Source organism: Hyperolius riggenbachi, chromosome 4 (assembly GCF_040937935.1).
Source record: "Hyperolius riggenbachi isolate aHypRig1 chromosome 4, aHypRig1.pri, whole genome shotgun sequence".
Lineage (NCBI taxonomy): Eukaryota > Metazoa > Chordata > Amphibia > Anura > Hyperoliidae > Hyperolius > Hyperolius riggenbachi.
In genome coordinates this window covers 404,968,095-404,983,564 of record NC_090649.1, presented here as the reverse complement: position 1 = coordinate 404,983,564, position 15,470 = coordinate 404,968,095, and the positions used below count along the sequence as shown (strand labels likewise).

General features: G+C 44.6%; 1 protein-coding gene across 2 annotated transcripts in view; it reads left to right on the top strand.

Annotated features, from left to right (window-relative positions):
• The window catches only part of APLF (aprataxin and PNKP like factor), a 369,988-nt gene that overhangs the window by 78,898 nt on the left and 275,620 nt on the right, over nt 1–15,470 (top strand). The window contains exons 1-2 of one of the 2 annotated variants that reach the window (XM_068232307.1): nt 2,199–2,312; nt 14,462–14,631. In XM_068232307.1, coding sequence (XP_068088408.1) covers nt 2,256–2,312; nt 14,462–14,631 — 227 coding nt within the window. In that variant the 5' untranslated portion in view covers nt 2,199–2,255. Of the gene's footprint in view, nt 1–2,198; nt 2,313–14,461; nt 14,632–15,470 lie in introns of those variants that run through there. The other variant, XM_068232306.1, reaches the window with a different exon arrangement.

The window sequence follows — 15,470 nt, the reverse complement described above, 5'->3', positions numbered from 1 at the left end:
AAATTAGGGCCTGATCTGATGGGTAGGTCTGCTAGGGGGTGACAGGAGGTGATTGATGGGTGTCTCAAGGTGTGATTAGAGGGGGGAATAGATGCAAGCAATGCACTGGCGAGGTGATCAGGGCTGGGGTCTGAGGACGTTCTGAGGGTGTGGCTGGTGATTGGGTGCCCTAGGGGCAGATGGGGGATCTAATCTGATGGGTAGCAGTGACAGGTGGTGATTGATGGTGATCAGTGGGTGATTAAATGCAGAACGGATGTAAACAATGCACTTAGGAGGTCATCTGAGGGTAGGTCTGGGGCAATCTGATGGTGTGAGGGTGATCAGATGCCCGTAAGAGGCAGGTTAGGGTCTGATCTGATAAGTGGCAGTGACAGGTGGTGATGACGGGTGAATGACGGGTGATTGACAGGTGATTAGAGGGAAGAATAGATGTATACAGTACACAGGGGGGAGGGGAGGTCTGAGGTCGTTCTGAGGGTGTGGTGGGTGAATGGGTGCCCTAGGGGCAGATAGGGGTCTGATCTGATGGGTAGCAGTGTCAGGTGGTGACAGGGGGTGATTGATGGGTGATTGATGAGTAATTAGTGGGTGTTTAGAGGAGAGAACAGATGTAAACAATGCACTTGGGAGGTGATCTGACGTCGGATCTGCGGGCGATCTGATGGTGTGGGTGGGTGATCAGATTGTCCGCAAGGGGCAGGTTAGGGGCTGATTGATGGGTGGCAGTGACAGGGGGTGATTGATGGGTGATTGACAGGTGATTGTCAGGTGATCAGTGGGTTATTACAGGGGGGATAGAGGCATACAGTACACGGGGGGGGGGGGTGTCTGGGGAGAATCTGAGGGGTGGGGGTGATCAGGTGGGAGCAGGGGGCAGTTTAGGGCATAAAAAAAATTAGCGTTGACAGATAGTGACAGGGAGTGATTGATGGGTGATTAGGGGGGTGATTGGGTGCAAACAGTGGTCTGGGGGTGGGCAGGGGGGGGGGGGGGTCTGAGGGGTGCTGTGGGCGATCAGAGGGAAGGGGGGGGGGAGATCAGTGTGCTTGGGTGCAGACTAGGGTGGCTGCAGCCTGCCCTGGTGGTCTCTCGGACACTGGGACCATTGTTTTTAAATTTGTCTTTTATATGTTATCCTGAAACAAGTCGACGTTATCACCTCAATATTTACAACTGCACTAATCTTGATGTTAATTACTGCTGTATGTTCGCCATTCTTTGCTATGGAAAATGTTTCCTAAAGGATGCCTTTTATGAACATTTTTGCACAAGTATTGTCTTCAGTAAAGACTTTTTGTATTTCTGCATATAAATTCTTCAAGTTTCTTCAACATTTTTGATATACACATCCTTGTATTGGTATAAAAACATTTTTTAAAGAGACACTGAAGTGAAAAAAAAATATATGATATAATGATTGGTATGTGTAGAACAACTAAGAAAGAAAACATTAGGAGCAGAGACATAAGTCTAATATTGTTTCCAGTACAGGAAGAGTCAAGAAAACTCCAGTTGTTCTCTATGCAAAAGAGCAATTGAGCTCCACGACTTTCAAAGTCGCATAGAGCTCTGTCTTCTGAAGCTTATTATCTCAAGTGTCTGTCACTCTACTTTATTGTTTTTCTGCAGAGGACAGTTCAAAAGTTCACTAGCCTGCTCTTTAAAATAATTTAGAATGCTGAGTAGTGTGTAAACTGAAAATATTAGATAATGATGCAATGTTCTAGAAAAAGAACTGAACTGAAAATAAAAATATGAAAATATTATCTTTGCTACTAATGTTCTAGTAATTATCCGTACTACACACCCAATTCATTATATCATAATTTTTTTTCCGCTTAAATCGAAATCAAAATGGAAATCATGTTAAAGTATCCAATCAAGGTGCACTATGGCGAAAAATTTTAACATAACATATATAAATAAGAAGTATGTTTTTTTTCCAGAGTAAAATGAGCCATAAATTACTTTTCTCCTATGTTGCTGTCACTTACAGTAGGTAGTAGAAATCTGACAGAAGCGACAGGTTTTGGACTAGTTCATCTCTTCATAGGGGATTCTCAGGGATTTATTTCTTTTCAAAAGCACTGAATGGCAAAAGCAGTGAATGGCAAAATCAGTGTATGGCAGTTGCTCTGTCCAACTGCCAAAAAACTGTGTTGTAGCGAGCAGGGAAGCTGGCCAGCATCATTATTTAAATCGTTTTTAGGCAATATCTTTATAAAGAATAAAAGCCTTGCTGAGAATCCCCTATGAAGAGATGGACTAGTCCAAAACCTGGCCCTTCTGTCAGAATTCTACTACCTACTGTAAGTGACAGCAACATGGGAGAAAAAGTAATTTATGGCTCATTTTACTCTGGAAAAAATGTATTATTTGTTTATGTTTGCACATATTTTAAATTTCACAATTTTTCGCCATTGTGCCCCTTTAAGCATTTGCCGACCGCCCACCACCTATGGGCGTCTGCAAAGTGGCACCCCCAGGACCGCCTAATGCCGATCGGCGGCAGCTCCTGGGGGACAGAATAGCTGGGGATGCGCGCGCATCCGCCGACATTAGGCTCCGCCCACCCGCAACGTCAACCCGCCGGCCATTTAGCAGCGCCGGCAGGTTGGTAACCCCCCGATCTGCCACATAGTTACAGTATAATACGCTTTGTAATGTATACAAAGCGTAATATACAGGCTCCCAGTAATGCCACACACACACTGATCCTGCCCCCCCCCCCTGATCACCCCCTCAGACCATTGTTTGCACCCATCACCCCCCTAATCACCCATCAATCACCCCCTGTCACTATCTGTCAACGCTATATTTTAGATTAGGTCCTAAACTGCCCCCTGGGGGCTCCTGATCACCCCCCCCCCCCCACACACACACACACACCCTCAGATCCTCCCCAGACCCCCCCCCCCCCCCCTGTGTACTGTATACATCTATTCTCCCCTGTAATCACCCTCTGATCACCTGTCAATCACTCATTAATCACCCCCTGTCACTGCCACCCATCAGCTGATCACCCACCCACACCTATCCATTTACAGAGATATTTCTCCCACCCAGCATGGGTATGTGTAAAAATACACCCCAAAACACATTATAATACTTCTCCTGAGTACGGCGATACCACATGTGTGACACTTTTTTGCAGCCTAGGTGCACTAAGGGGCCCAAAGTCCTATTCACAGGTCATTTTGAGGCATTTGGTTTCTAGACTACTCATGGTTTAGGGCCCCTAAAATGCCAGGGCATTATAGGAACCCCACAAGTGACCCCATTTTAGAAAGAAGACACCATAAGGTATTCCGTTAGGTGTATGATGAGTTCGTAGAAGATTTTATTTTTTTGTCACAAGTTTTTTGTTTTGCTGTTATTTTTTTAGATATCCTTATATACAGTGGTGCCTAAAAGGACCATTTAAGATGATTAAAGTGTGGGTAGTGGAAATGGTACATATAAAGCAGTACATCGGGGGTCTGTAATGCTGTGTGCTAGCAGGAAGCACATTTCTAGTGAAGTACTGGGAAAGGGTCTTTGGAAAATGAACGCCATGAGTGGATGTAGCAATCCCCGTAATGGCTCCCATCTTCTCTCATAATTTCCATGCACTATATATATATTGTGTGGTTTGCCTTTCAGCTAGAAGATAAATGACATCCTTAGCACATGGTAAAGTGGTGTATTCCAGACATAAATCTTTGTAATCCTTTATTGTGACAGTAGATATTGCTCTGTTACAGCTGCCCCAGTATTAGTGGGCTTGTATAACATCCTTTACTTATGAGATGGCAATACCGATTAGGAAATCCGTAAACCAAATGTTTTCATAGTTAACCAAGTTTCTTGTCCTGCAAGAAGTTACATTTAATGACCTGATCTCGCACTGTGCATGGTTAATTCCCAATTTTTCTTCTGGGCAGTTTTCTTTGCTCTGTATGCCATATATAGACATATACGTATTTATCCCCCATTAGACTGATTGCTCTGCAGAAGGCTGACCTGCATCTCCTGCACTCAAGTTGTGTTTATGCATCATCTGTTCTTTCTTTGTCCGGCTGGTAACAATGCCCAGAATACCTTGGCAAGGATTTTGATTGGTGGTTACTGGTATTGTTGAGAGTATTCCTTTTACATCAGTCATGCCTTTTTTAGTACAAGTACAAAAGTGCACTATTAAAACAGAAGGCATTTACAAGTCTCACTTCCATCACAAATCCAAAACAACAAGGCACTTAAAGGGGAACTTCAGCCTAAACAAACATACTGTCATTAAGTTACATTAGTTATATTAATTAGAATAGATAGATAATATAATTTTTTACCCACCCCGTTTCTAAAAGAACAGGCAAATGTTTGTGATTCATGGGGGCTGCCATCTTTGTCATGGGGGCAGCCATCTTTTTAGTTGAAAGGAGGTGACAGAGAGCATAAGACACAGTTCCAACTGTCCTGTGTCCTGATAACCCCTCCCAGCTGCATGCGCTAGGCTTCAAATGTCAAATTCAAAATGTAAAAAAAAAAAAAATGCACCAAAACAGCAGAACGAGAACAACAACATCAGAAATCCCATCATGCTTTGCACAGCATCAAGGGAAAAATGCCCGGGCAGTTTTCTTCTGTGCAGCTAAAAATGAGGCTTGTATAAGAGAAACAAAGTTCTGATGCTGTTAAACTGTTAAATAAACACCAGGCCTTTTCAGTGCCTTTAAAGAGGACCTGAACTCAGAACTCCCTCTCTGCTCTAAATTATAAGCACCAGCATAATAACCTTTAAAGAAAAACATTTCTTTGTTACAGCTTACAGAACTCCTGCAATAAATCTGCAGTGTGTGTGTGACGAATAAATGTTTATTCATCCAAATAAAGTAGTTAGAGCCTTATAAAATATTCCCTGTAGCCACTATTAAAAAGTGACAGCAGATAAGAAAAAGGCTTTGTTTAAAAAAATAGCAGGGTAGCTGGGGGTTAACACTGTTCCTCTCTTCCTTCTTCCTGGTCAAATGCTAGCAAATGTTTATTGTAGCTTTGGGTACATCAAAGAGGCCAGAAGCAGCTAATTCAGCCCTTGTCCCTGGAAGAACATAGTCCCCCTGCTGTGTGACAATGCCATCAATCTAGTTTCTGCTTGACAGAAGCTCATAAACTGACTCTAAAGGTAGCCATACACTGGTCGATTTGCCATCAGATTCGACCAACAGATAGATCCCTCTCTGATCGAATCTGATCAGAGAGGGATCGTATGGCTAAATTTACTGCAAACAGATTGTGAATCGATTTCAGCATGAAACCGATCACAATCTGTGGAGCTGCCGCCGCCGCCTGCCCGCCAGCTTTACATTACCTGATCTGGCCGGCGTGACTCCCCCGGTCTCCGCTGTCTTTTTCTCCGCGCTGGTCTCCGGTCCGGCTGGCTTGCTTCACTGAACTTCCTGTCCAGGGGAAGTTTAAACAGTAGAGGGCGCTCTGGTTATATTTCCTGCCGGGACAGGAAGTTCAGTGAAGCTGGAGCCCGGAGCGGAAAAGAAGACAGCAGAGACCGGGGGAGTCGCGCCGGCCGGAACAGGTAATGTATCTCCGCTATATTGCGTCGGTCGTCGGGCATTCGATTGCTGCTATCGATGCACTCCCGACCCACCGGCGATTGAGAAAAAATTCTGCACGGACGGATCGACGGGAATGATCGTTTTCGGACGGAAATCAATCGTTCTGTCAGCGTTTGCGCAACGATTTCACAGCACATTCGATAACAGTGATCGAATTTGCTGTATATCGGCGGGAAAATAGTTAGGTGTATGGGCCCCTTTAGAGAGACCAGCGGGCTCCAGCTTTCACACCTCCACCCAGAGCAGCAAACGCCCAGATCTTATCAGGGTCTCTCTGGATGTAGCTGACCTACTGTGACCCAGAAATGTCAATAATAATCCATAGACTTCTGTATTTGTAATATTTCTGGTGTTACAAAAATACCAGGTCCATCAAATTCGCAAAGTGTGTTGGACTTCACGTGACACTGGTTCTAAAGGTTTTCAAGCATCTGGATCTTCCAGAACCAATGCTACAAAGGGTGGAAGTAACGAACGGTGTTATTTGTCTCCCATGGTCCTCATGTGTGGTATCAAATGAATTGTACAATTATGCTGGGTGCGAATATGCATTCTATTTCTTGATGTGACCTATGGGCACAGAGAAAGTGGGCAAAACATGAATTGGGCCAAAACCTCTCCCTGTCTAACTGCCTTATTCAAATTGCACAAGGCTGGGCTTTTACGTGTCATGACCCCGCCCATCTACAGTGAGGATTAAAACTCCAATGACACAAGGGTCCAAGGTCCTTCCTCTAAAATCTTGTCGAATAACATCCCGGCAGCCAGCTGGACACTGGCGCAGATCTCTTGGATTATTTCTCACAAAGGCATTACAATCGCCATCTTGGACTTTCCGCCAAAGACTTGCGGACTACCAATAACGGTATTTGAACGGTACATTCAGACATTCTGTTTCTTTTCATCTCTACTCTTTCTATCAAACCAATCTGTTCTGCCGGACAGGTATATTTATCTATGGGCTAAAGTAGGCTGTGTGTATGTAGTTTTTCGAATAAAAATATAAAAATATTTTATCGTTCAGTCTTGTGCCTGTTCTGGTCATCTGATTGTTGCTAAAACGAATCTGCCCTCTGAAGAGTCAGTCATACTACCGCATTGTTTTATTATTTTCTTATAAATTGTTGATTTGCTAGCTAGGTTGTAAATAACTGTTTCTTCCTTCTAGGATGAGCTAGTACCCGATTTCCTGTGTGAAATCGATAACTTTAGTTTATCGATTGGACATACAATCAAGATTGAATCATATATGGACCTAGTAACCTTTCTTTAAATGTACTAATCAAAATTGTGGCAGTGACAAGAATAAATGGCAGGGCATGCACCCCCAATGATCAAAAGGAAACAATTTCCAAAACAAATATTAAAGTTTATTATTCCAAAATATTATTATAAAAATGTATATTAAAATTACATGGGATGGCCACCCCGTCACACCATACCACTCAGATCACCAACCACACAAACAGACATACGCCGGCATCTAGCCCTAATCTCAGTAAGATTGCATACAAGACGTGTTAAACTGCATGCAGACAGCATGCCATATCCACATCTAAAACACTGTAGAGAGATAAAGCATGGGCTAAATGTAGAGGCAGTCCAGCAGAGTCAGCATAAGCCTGGGTATAAGTGTTGCAGAGATCATGCAGCAAGCAGCAAGCCGTTCATCCCTCAAAGCGTAGCATAGCAAACACAGATATCACAATTTGCAGCCACCAGGTAATGCCTTACCAGAGTGTGTCCAGGAATGATCACATGGACACCATAGCATGGAAATATGAGAGGCAAATCATCTCGCCATAACATCATAGATGCATGGATACGTTCATCTCACTGTTCATGGGTGACGGCTGCGTGGCGTTCTAAGCTTCCCAGCAGTCCATAATTGTGATCTGTGGAGAGGGGAACATGGATCCTAGAGAGTCTTTGCCAGCAGATGCAGGTACAGGTTACTGTGAGACTCCAGGCTGCCGACAGCGCTTTCTTTAAACGTCACACTGCTCACAGTCTTTAAGCCTTTGGAAGTGACTATTCCCCGATCAATGACTGGAGCATGTCGAACGGGATTGGGCTGGCTACCGTATTATGATAGCATTGGGGTCTCTTTGCCCTAGCAAATCGGAGAGCGGTGGCAGTGAAATTACCCGATTTCCAGTGTGAAATCGATATTTTTTATTTTACCGATTGTACATGCAATAGTGATTGTACATGTATGGGCACCTACAACCAATCTTAACCGTTTACTACGCGCACAGTGAATTTGCCTCCAGGAGTCTCTAGTGCATGACAACAGTGGCCTGGTAATACGGGATTGGTGAGTGATTGTCACATTACATATACTTCCTGCTAACGCTAACGGGAGCAGATTAGACGGGAACGCGGGGCTGGAATGTCACTTGATGGTTTCATGCAAGCAGACAAAGGGTTAACATCGTGTGTGTACATATTAACTGTGTCTGTGGAGGACTGCTGAATTTGGGTGCTGACACAGCTGAGAGATCAACTTACACTTGTGATTACTTACAGATGAGGGTAAATTAGACAGGCTCTTCTCTCTAAAAACATACAGGGTTCATTTCGCTCTGTTTTCCTTGTATACTTTAAAGCCTGTTTGTGGGATTGCTTTCTCTCTTTTTTCCTCATCTCACCTTACCCAAATAAAACCTTGCACCATCCAAAACCTTTCCAAATGCTCCTAATAAGGGTCCTGAAGTTCAGGGATGACTTCCCCCCCCCCCCCATATGAGTGCAGTGGGCTGCACTGCTCCACTTTGTACTAATGTCAGCTTCCTGTGTCCAGAAAATTCCCGTCTGCCAGGCCCCTCCTTCATCCTCAGTAACTAATCCAAGGTTAGATTGCACACATTGTTTTTAAGAAGAAGAGGTAGTGTTGGTCTCCCACTCAGCCAGACTGTTAAGGCACTATGGTCAGAATTGACCTGAAGAAGCGGGCAACTGCCTGTGAAACGTGTTGTCTTTTTTAGTGCTTGTATAAAAACTTTTTTTTCCCCAGTAGTACGGACCTTCAGGAGAGGTAAGACCTTTCCTTCTTAAACAATTTTAAGAGTTATATATTGCATCACGCTGGCATAGTGGTTAGCGCTCTCGCCTTGCAGGGCTGGGTCCCCGGTTCGAATACCAGCCAGGTCAACATTTGCAAGGAGTTTGCATGTTCTCACGTGTCTGCGTGGGTTTCCTCCGGGCACTCAGATTTCCTCCCACATCCCAAAAACATACAGCTAAGTTAATTAATTGGCTTCCCCCTAAATTGGCCCTAGACTACATTAAATACACTATATGATATAGACATGACTATGGTAGGGATTAGATTGTGAGCTCCTCTAAGGGACATTTAGTGACAAGTCACTAAAGTCACTATATTCTCTGTACAGCACTGCTTAAAGAAAACCTTAACTGAAAATTAAAAGTCAAAATAAGCATACAAAAGTCATACCTCCCATGTAGTCTACTCCTCAGTGTCTTTCTCCTGTCCCGCGTGATGTTTGTTCACTGTGATCAGTAGAATTTTCCGTCCTCCATCTTGAAAATTGCCATTACCCATAACCGCTTTCTGGTCAGCACACAGTTAAACTGTAACATCGCCCACTTGAGCCATAGGGAAACATGGACATTACCTGGTACATCAGTTTTCCTCTCAGCTATAACTGACAGCAACTGATATTTTACTGACAGCAACTGATATATTTCAGATCTGACAAAATATTGTCAGAACTGGAAGGGATTATTGTCAGAAGAAAATGGTGAGCTTCTGAGAGGAACTGATGGCAAGGTAACTATGTAATGTTCATTTGAAGTTACCTCATGTGTTTATTTTAAATATTTTTACTCAGTACAGGTTCTCTTTAAGATGATGGCATTATATAAATACAAAATAATAATAAGAATAATATTGGAAGCCTCCTACATTCTCATTTTGTGAGTTTATATACCTCTGTTGGGAGCTTATAGTTTTTTAGTGTTTACCCTAAAGACAGTCTAAGTTGTGTGGCCAACCAGATCCTGTACAGCAGACCTGGAAAACTGAGCAAGAATGGTTATCTTCCTGTAGGCTCTGACAGTGGTTGCAAGTGTTAGCAACCTACCTTTGTGAGTATAATTATAGATTAAAATTACCGGTAAGTTACATGATTACAATTATGCAATTGCTCAGCTATAGCACACCATTGGGCTCCTGGTCTCTCTTAGTTTCTTAAATGATCCTGGAGTTACACTAGCTATCAGGAAGGAATTGTCTTCTTTTGAGATGCTGGACCATGCAGTCACAGAAGAATCAACACTATAGATATGTTGTCATAGTGGATCGCTAAAAATAACTAGCAACAAATCAGCTCATTATCTTGTATTGATTTTGCTCCACAGAACTCCATTCTTTTGTGCACTGCCCATTGTCCCTCATTTCCTCTTTGAGCAGTGCCTGGCTGTAGCCTAGCAGGGTGTCTGTACCGCGCTTGTTTCCTGAAATATAACCCTAACAATTGACTGATTGTTTAGGGCAAATTGTGTTGGAGTATTTTCATGGTGCTTACTACAGAGAAAATGTCATTTAGATCCCTGGATTCTTGACTCTTACAGCAAGAAATTAAATGTAATAAAGCTGAGCCTAGTCCTACGAAGACTGACAGTAGATTTTTACATGTTTATCTCATCATGCTACTTGTCACATCACGGTTCATTTGATATCAGAGTTGCAGCCTACACTTATGGCATTTGCAGGTATGAATTTGGTAACCTCCTGTGACAATCACTCTACCACATCAAAGAGACACTGAAGCGAGACTAAATCTCGCTTCAGGTCTTATATATAGCAGGGGCACGTGTGCCCCTGCTAAAACGCCGCTATCCCGCGGCTTAACGGGGGTCCCTTAACCCCCAACCCACCCCCCGCAAAAGTTGGTCGTAAAATGGTCGTAGGGAAAACTCTTCCTGGAGGCAGGGCTAACGGCTGCAGCCCTGCCTCCCAGCGCGTCTATCAGACGCACATCGCCGCCTCTCCCCCGCCCCTCTCAGTGAAGGAAGACTGAGAGGGGCGGGGGAGAGGCGGAGATACGCGTCTGACAGACGCGCATGGGGCAGGGCTGCGGCGGTTAGCCCTGCCCCAACCAGGAAGCGCTCCCCCGCTGCACGGAGGGGGTTTGGGGGGACAGGGACCCCCGTTAAGCCGCGCTATAGCGGCGTTTTAGCAGGGGCACGCATGCCCCTGCTAGCTATGAGGTCTGAAGCGAGATCTATTCTCGCTTCAGACTCTCTCTTAAGGGGCTTTGTGAGAGATGCTGATTTAAAACAGGCACTGGAGGACACATGAGACACAATAGTTGGAGGAGAACATGTACAAGACGCTCCTGGGCTATGGACGCACCTACTTACATAACATGTATTGCACTGTCCACCTTTTGATATTAGTGATTTTTCTACAGTAAAAAAATGAGAAAAACCTTCTTGGCATTTCCCATTTTAACTGTGGCTATTTTGAAGCCCATCCTGATGTCATTTCCTCCCTTACTCTCCTCTGCCTGGTTTGCCCTCCCTTCACTATAGAAAGTGCATTTCTCAGCATGAGAAATATTGGCCAATCAGAGAGGAACAGAGGTGTGGGAGGGGAAAACAGGAAGGAAAGAAGTTCAGCCAATCAGGCTGCATCAGTCAAGTCTAAGGGGAAGTAGAGAGAAGCAAAAAAGGACAACCCAGCATGCCCTACAACTTCCTTTTTGTGTGACTGACAGTAGATTTTTTCATGTTTATCTAATCATGCTACTTGTCACATCACGGTTCCTTTGATATCAGAGTTGCAGCCTACACTCATGGCAATTGCAGGTATGAATCTGGCAACCTCCTGTGACAATCACTCTACCACATCTCTTAACCTCCTTAGCGGTCTGGACGAGCTCAGCTCGTCCATTACCGCCGGAGGGTGTAGCTCAGGCCCTGCTGGGCCAATTTTGATGAAATAAAAAGGAGCACACACAGCCGGCACTTTGCCAGCCGCGTGTGCTACCTGATCGCCGCCGCAGCGCGGCAATCCGCCGCGTGCAGCGGCGAAAGAGGGTCCCCCCAGCCGCCCGAACCCAGCGTAGCCGGAACAAATAGTTCCGGCCAGCACTAAGGGCTGGATCGGAGGCGGCTGACGTCAGGACGTCGGCTGACGTCCATGACGTTACTCCACTCGTCGCCATGGCGACGAGGTAAGCGAAACAAGGAAGGCTGCTTATTGCGGCCTTCCTTGTTACTTCTGATCGCCGGAGGCGATCAGAAGAACGCATCCAGAGCGCCCTCTAGTGGGCTTTCATGCAGCCAACTTTCAGTTGGCTGCATGTAATAGTTTTTTTTTAAATTACAAAAAAACCCTCCCGCAGCCGCCCTGGCGATCTTAATAGAATGCCAGGGAGGTTAGGGGCTTTGTGAGAGACGCTGATTTAAAACAGGCATTTACAGTAGATTTCTATGGAGAGCTCTCATCTGATGCATTATCTGGCATTAGAGCTGTAGTTTCCGCTCGCATTTAGCCGGCAGGCTCTGAGCATACAGATACAATTTATACCATACATTCAGGTGGATTTCTTAGAAGAGGTAGGTTCAAACCTAGGCTGATGCGCAGGGCTGTGGAGTCGGTACAAAAATCACCCGACTCCGACTCCTCAGTTTATTGAAACCATTGACTCTGACTCTAGGTACCCAAAATTGCTCCGACTCCACAGCACAGGGGGGTCTGTATTCTTACCATGTTCTCCTCCTCTGCCCCCTCGTGTGTCCTCCTCCGCTCCCACAGTATAAGCAACGGCAGGCACAGTTCACCTCATCCACGGCTCCAGCAGCGATCAGAGACCTCTCCTGTCTCTCACTGCACCTCTGGTGCCAACCTCTGCTGATGATGCAATCAGCAGAAGGCGGCACTAGGGGAACAGTGAGAGATAGAAGAGGTCTCTGATCTCCTTTGGAGCCTTGGATGAGGTGAGCTGTGCCTGCCGTTACTTATACACGGTAGCAGAGGAGGACACATGGGGTGCAAAAGGGGACACAGAAGGACGCAAGGTACAAGGGGGACACAATAATTGGAGGAGAACATGTCTAAGACGCTCCTGGACTATGGACGCACCAGGTTTAGTATATTTTTGCCCTGGTTTTTGTCGTCTTAACCCATGTGCATCTTCTAGTCCGTATCGCCTTATATGCTGAAATATACGGTATTTTTTATTATAAATTTAAAATAATGAGTCTTGCCTCAAACCCATGTCAACAGAATTAATTTAATGGGGAAAAAAATAAACTTAATGGAAAAAATTATATATCCTAGCGGGGCAAACATGAACTACTGTATATCTGACCCCTCTTCTTTAATGTGGAAGAATAAATGCACATTGAGGGGTTAATCACAATAGAAATAGGCTGTGACTGCACCTTCTTGTCCTACACGGGGCCCTCTTTCAGTATCTGCATACGCTTTTCATTAGGGAAACCGTCAATTTGGGCAGCGCAGGGGATGTGGGCGTTGCCATAGGTTGTCATGTGAATTACAGCTATAGCAGCGCTCACTGTGTAATTTGGGCGCTTAGAGTAGCTGGAGCCTGAATTACATAAAGAAAGGCGGTGGGGAATTTTGGGCATAGAGTTTCGGTAGCGCAATATACTTTATATTTGGTCGAAGAACAGTGGCCATCATTTGGCTTCACCCTACGCCCAAATTTACTGTGCCTTTTTCACACATACCCTTTCATTGGAGCTAAGCGGTATTGATTGCCTCTCTCTATGTACTTTGTACGGTTGTAATCAATAACTTACCCCCTGGTTACACCTCTTGCTGTGCAGCTATTATTGAAAAGGTTTTAGTGCTTCCCATCATGCAAATTGAATATACATTCGGTACTTGGGAGGGCTTTTAAACTCGCCTCCCATGCGATCTAGTGGCGGTTTCTCTGCTTCTGTGTTGTCTGATGCGATTCCTGAAATTTGGCCAGGAATGATGTGATCCCATCTGCTTGCCGGGGTGGAGGCACTCCCTGGCACATCTCTTCTGTGTGGGGCGGGGGTTGAGTCACAGCACTGGCATGAAGGCCAGGGTTATTTAAACTCTGGCCACACAGCGTCCAGTGCTGTGTTGTCAATATTATCAGTCAGTCCTGTCAGTCTCACCAGCCAATCAGTTAATTCTTTCAGTCTTGCCAGCCATCCCCTCCTTTCAGTCGGTCATCCCTTCCAGTCCATCCTGCTGTTCTTCTCGTCCAGCCTGTCTTGCCAATCCTGCCAATCTTCCCTCCCTGCCAGTCCTTGCCGGTCCTTCCGTCCAACCTGTTCTGTCAGTCCTCCTGTCTAGCCTGTCCTAGCAGTCTTCTCTTCCAGTCCAGTGGTCAGTCCTTCCTGTCCAGCCCATTCTGCCCCTCCCACACTGTATGGATCACCCTCCTTGTAATAGTCTCAGTCGAAATCAGCTACTGCATTTGATGGCTCAAAGCTATGTACATTTGAATCAATTCAACATTGTTATCATCTCATTGACTGTCTCTGACAGATGAAAATATGTCAAAAACTGAAACTGGCATTTCTAATCACCATGTTTACTCAAAATATATTGAGCATTAGTTTCTAATGCTATTACATAAATAACAGCAGAGGAAGCATTGCTTTTGTTGGAAGGGAACCTTGAAGTTCCATAATCCTCAGTTCCCTCCTCTCCTTTCCATTTCATTGTTTGTTCCTCCAGCCATGTGGATTTTTGAGTCATTGGAGTGAATACAATGACATGTGCGTCCAATGATTGCTTGTTATTCCTAGTGCTGAAGATACACACCATTGAATTCTCAAGTAATGGATTTTTATCTCCTGGTGTTTTCTTTCAGGTCCACGTCAATCCATGCTTTTATCGAGCAAATCACAAGAGCAAATTTGTACCTTTGGAAATGAATGAATGGTGTTGGCTGCACTCGGGTGACTGCCTCTCTCTCCTGCCAGACAAATATGCATTCCGGGTCATTGCAGAGGATTCTTTACAGGAAGTAGCAACACAAAGGTAATGAAGTAACTCTATATAGTCCTTATTCTGCATTTTTTTGTGTGTTTTCTGGTTATAGAATACACGAGGTGACATGTGACATGACGAGATAGACATATGTATGTACAGTGCCAAGCACACAAATGACTGTACTGTGTTCCTTTTTTTTACTTTCTCTGCCTGAAAGAGTTAAACATCAGGTATGCAAGTGACCGTTTCTGTCCGGGTCGGACTATAGCGTAACCCTCACTTATGAGCCATAAAAACACTTTCCTGGCAAAAAATGGCTTCTGAGAGCAGGAAAGAGGTAATTAGAGTCAATAGTTCATAGATTTTAGCTTGATCTTAACAAGTGGGTTTCACCAGGTATAATCTAATGGTAAAACTGCCTACTAAGTGACCTTACCTGAATATTTCAAGTGGGAATGTCAGCCAAAAATCAAGTTCCTGTTACCCCACTGCTCTGTTTATTATGCAGCCTGCAACCTGGCCATGCACGGCAATCATAAACATAAATGTGTCTGCTGTAATGAATCTTATCTCAGTCAGAAGCCTTGTTATCTTCCCTTCTTCGCCTCCCGCATTCCTGCTGTTTTCTGATTGGCTGAGGGCAGTTGAGTGCAATACGAGGCTCAGAAGGGAAATAGAAGATAAATTACTTCACCCCTCTGCAGAAGCTGCTGAAATCTGATCTATGTTCTGCTCACATGTTTACAAAGCAAACTAGATATAACAGTGCAGTTCTGCATACAACATTTCAGGCAGAGGAGTGAGGGAGGAAATGACATCAGGATTGGTTTCAGTCAGAGGCAGTAAAGATGGAAAATGCCCGGAACATTTTTCTCTTTATTTACTAT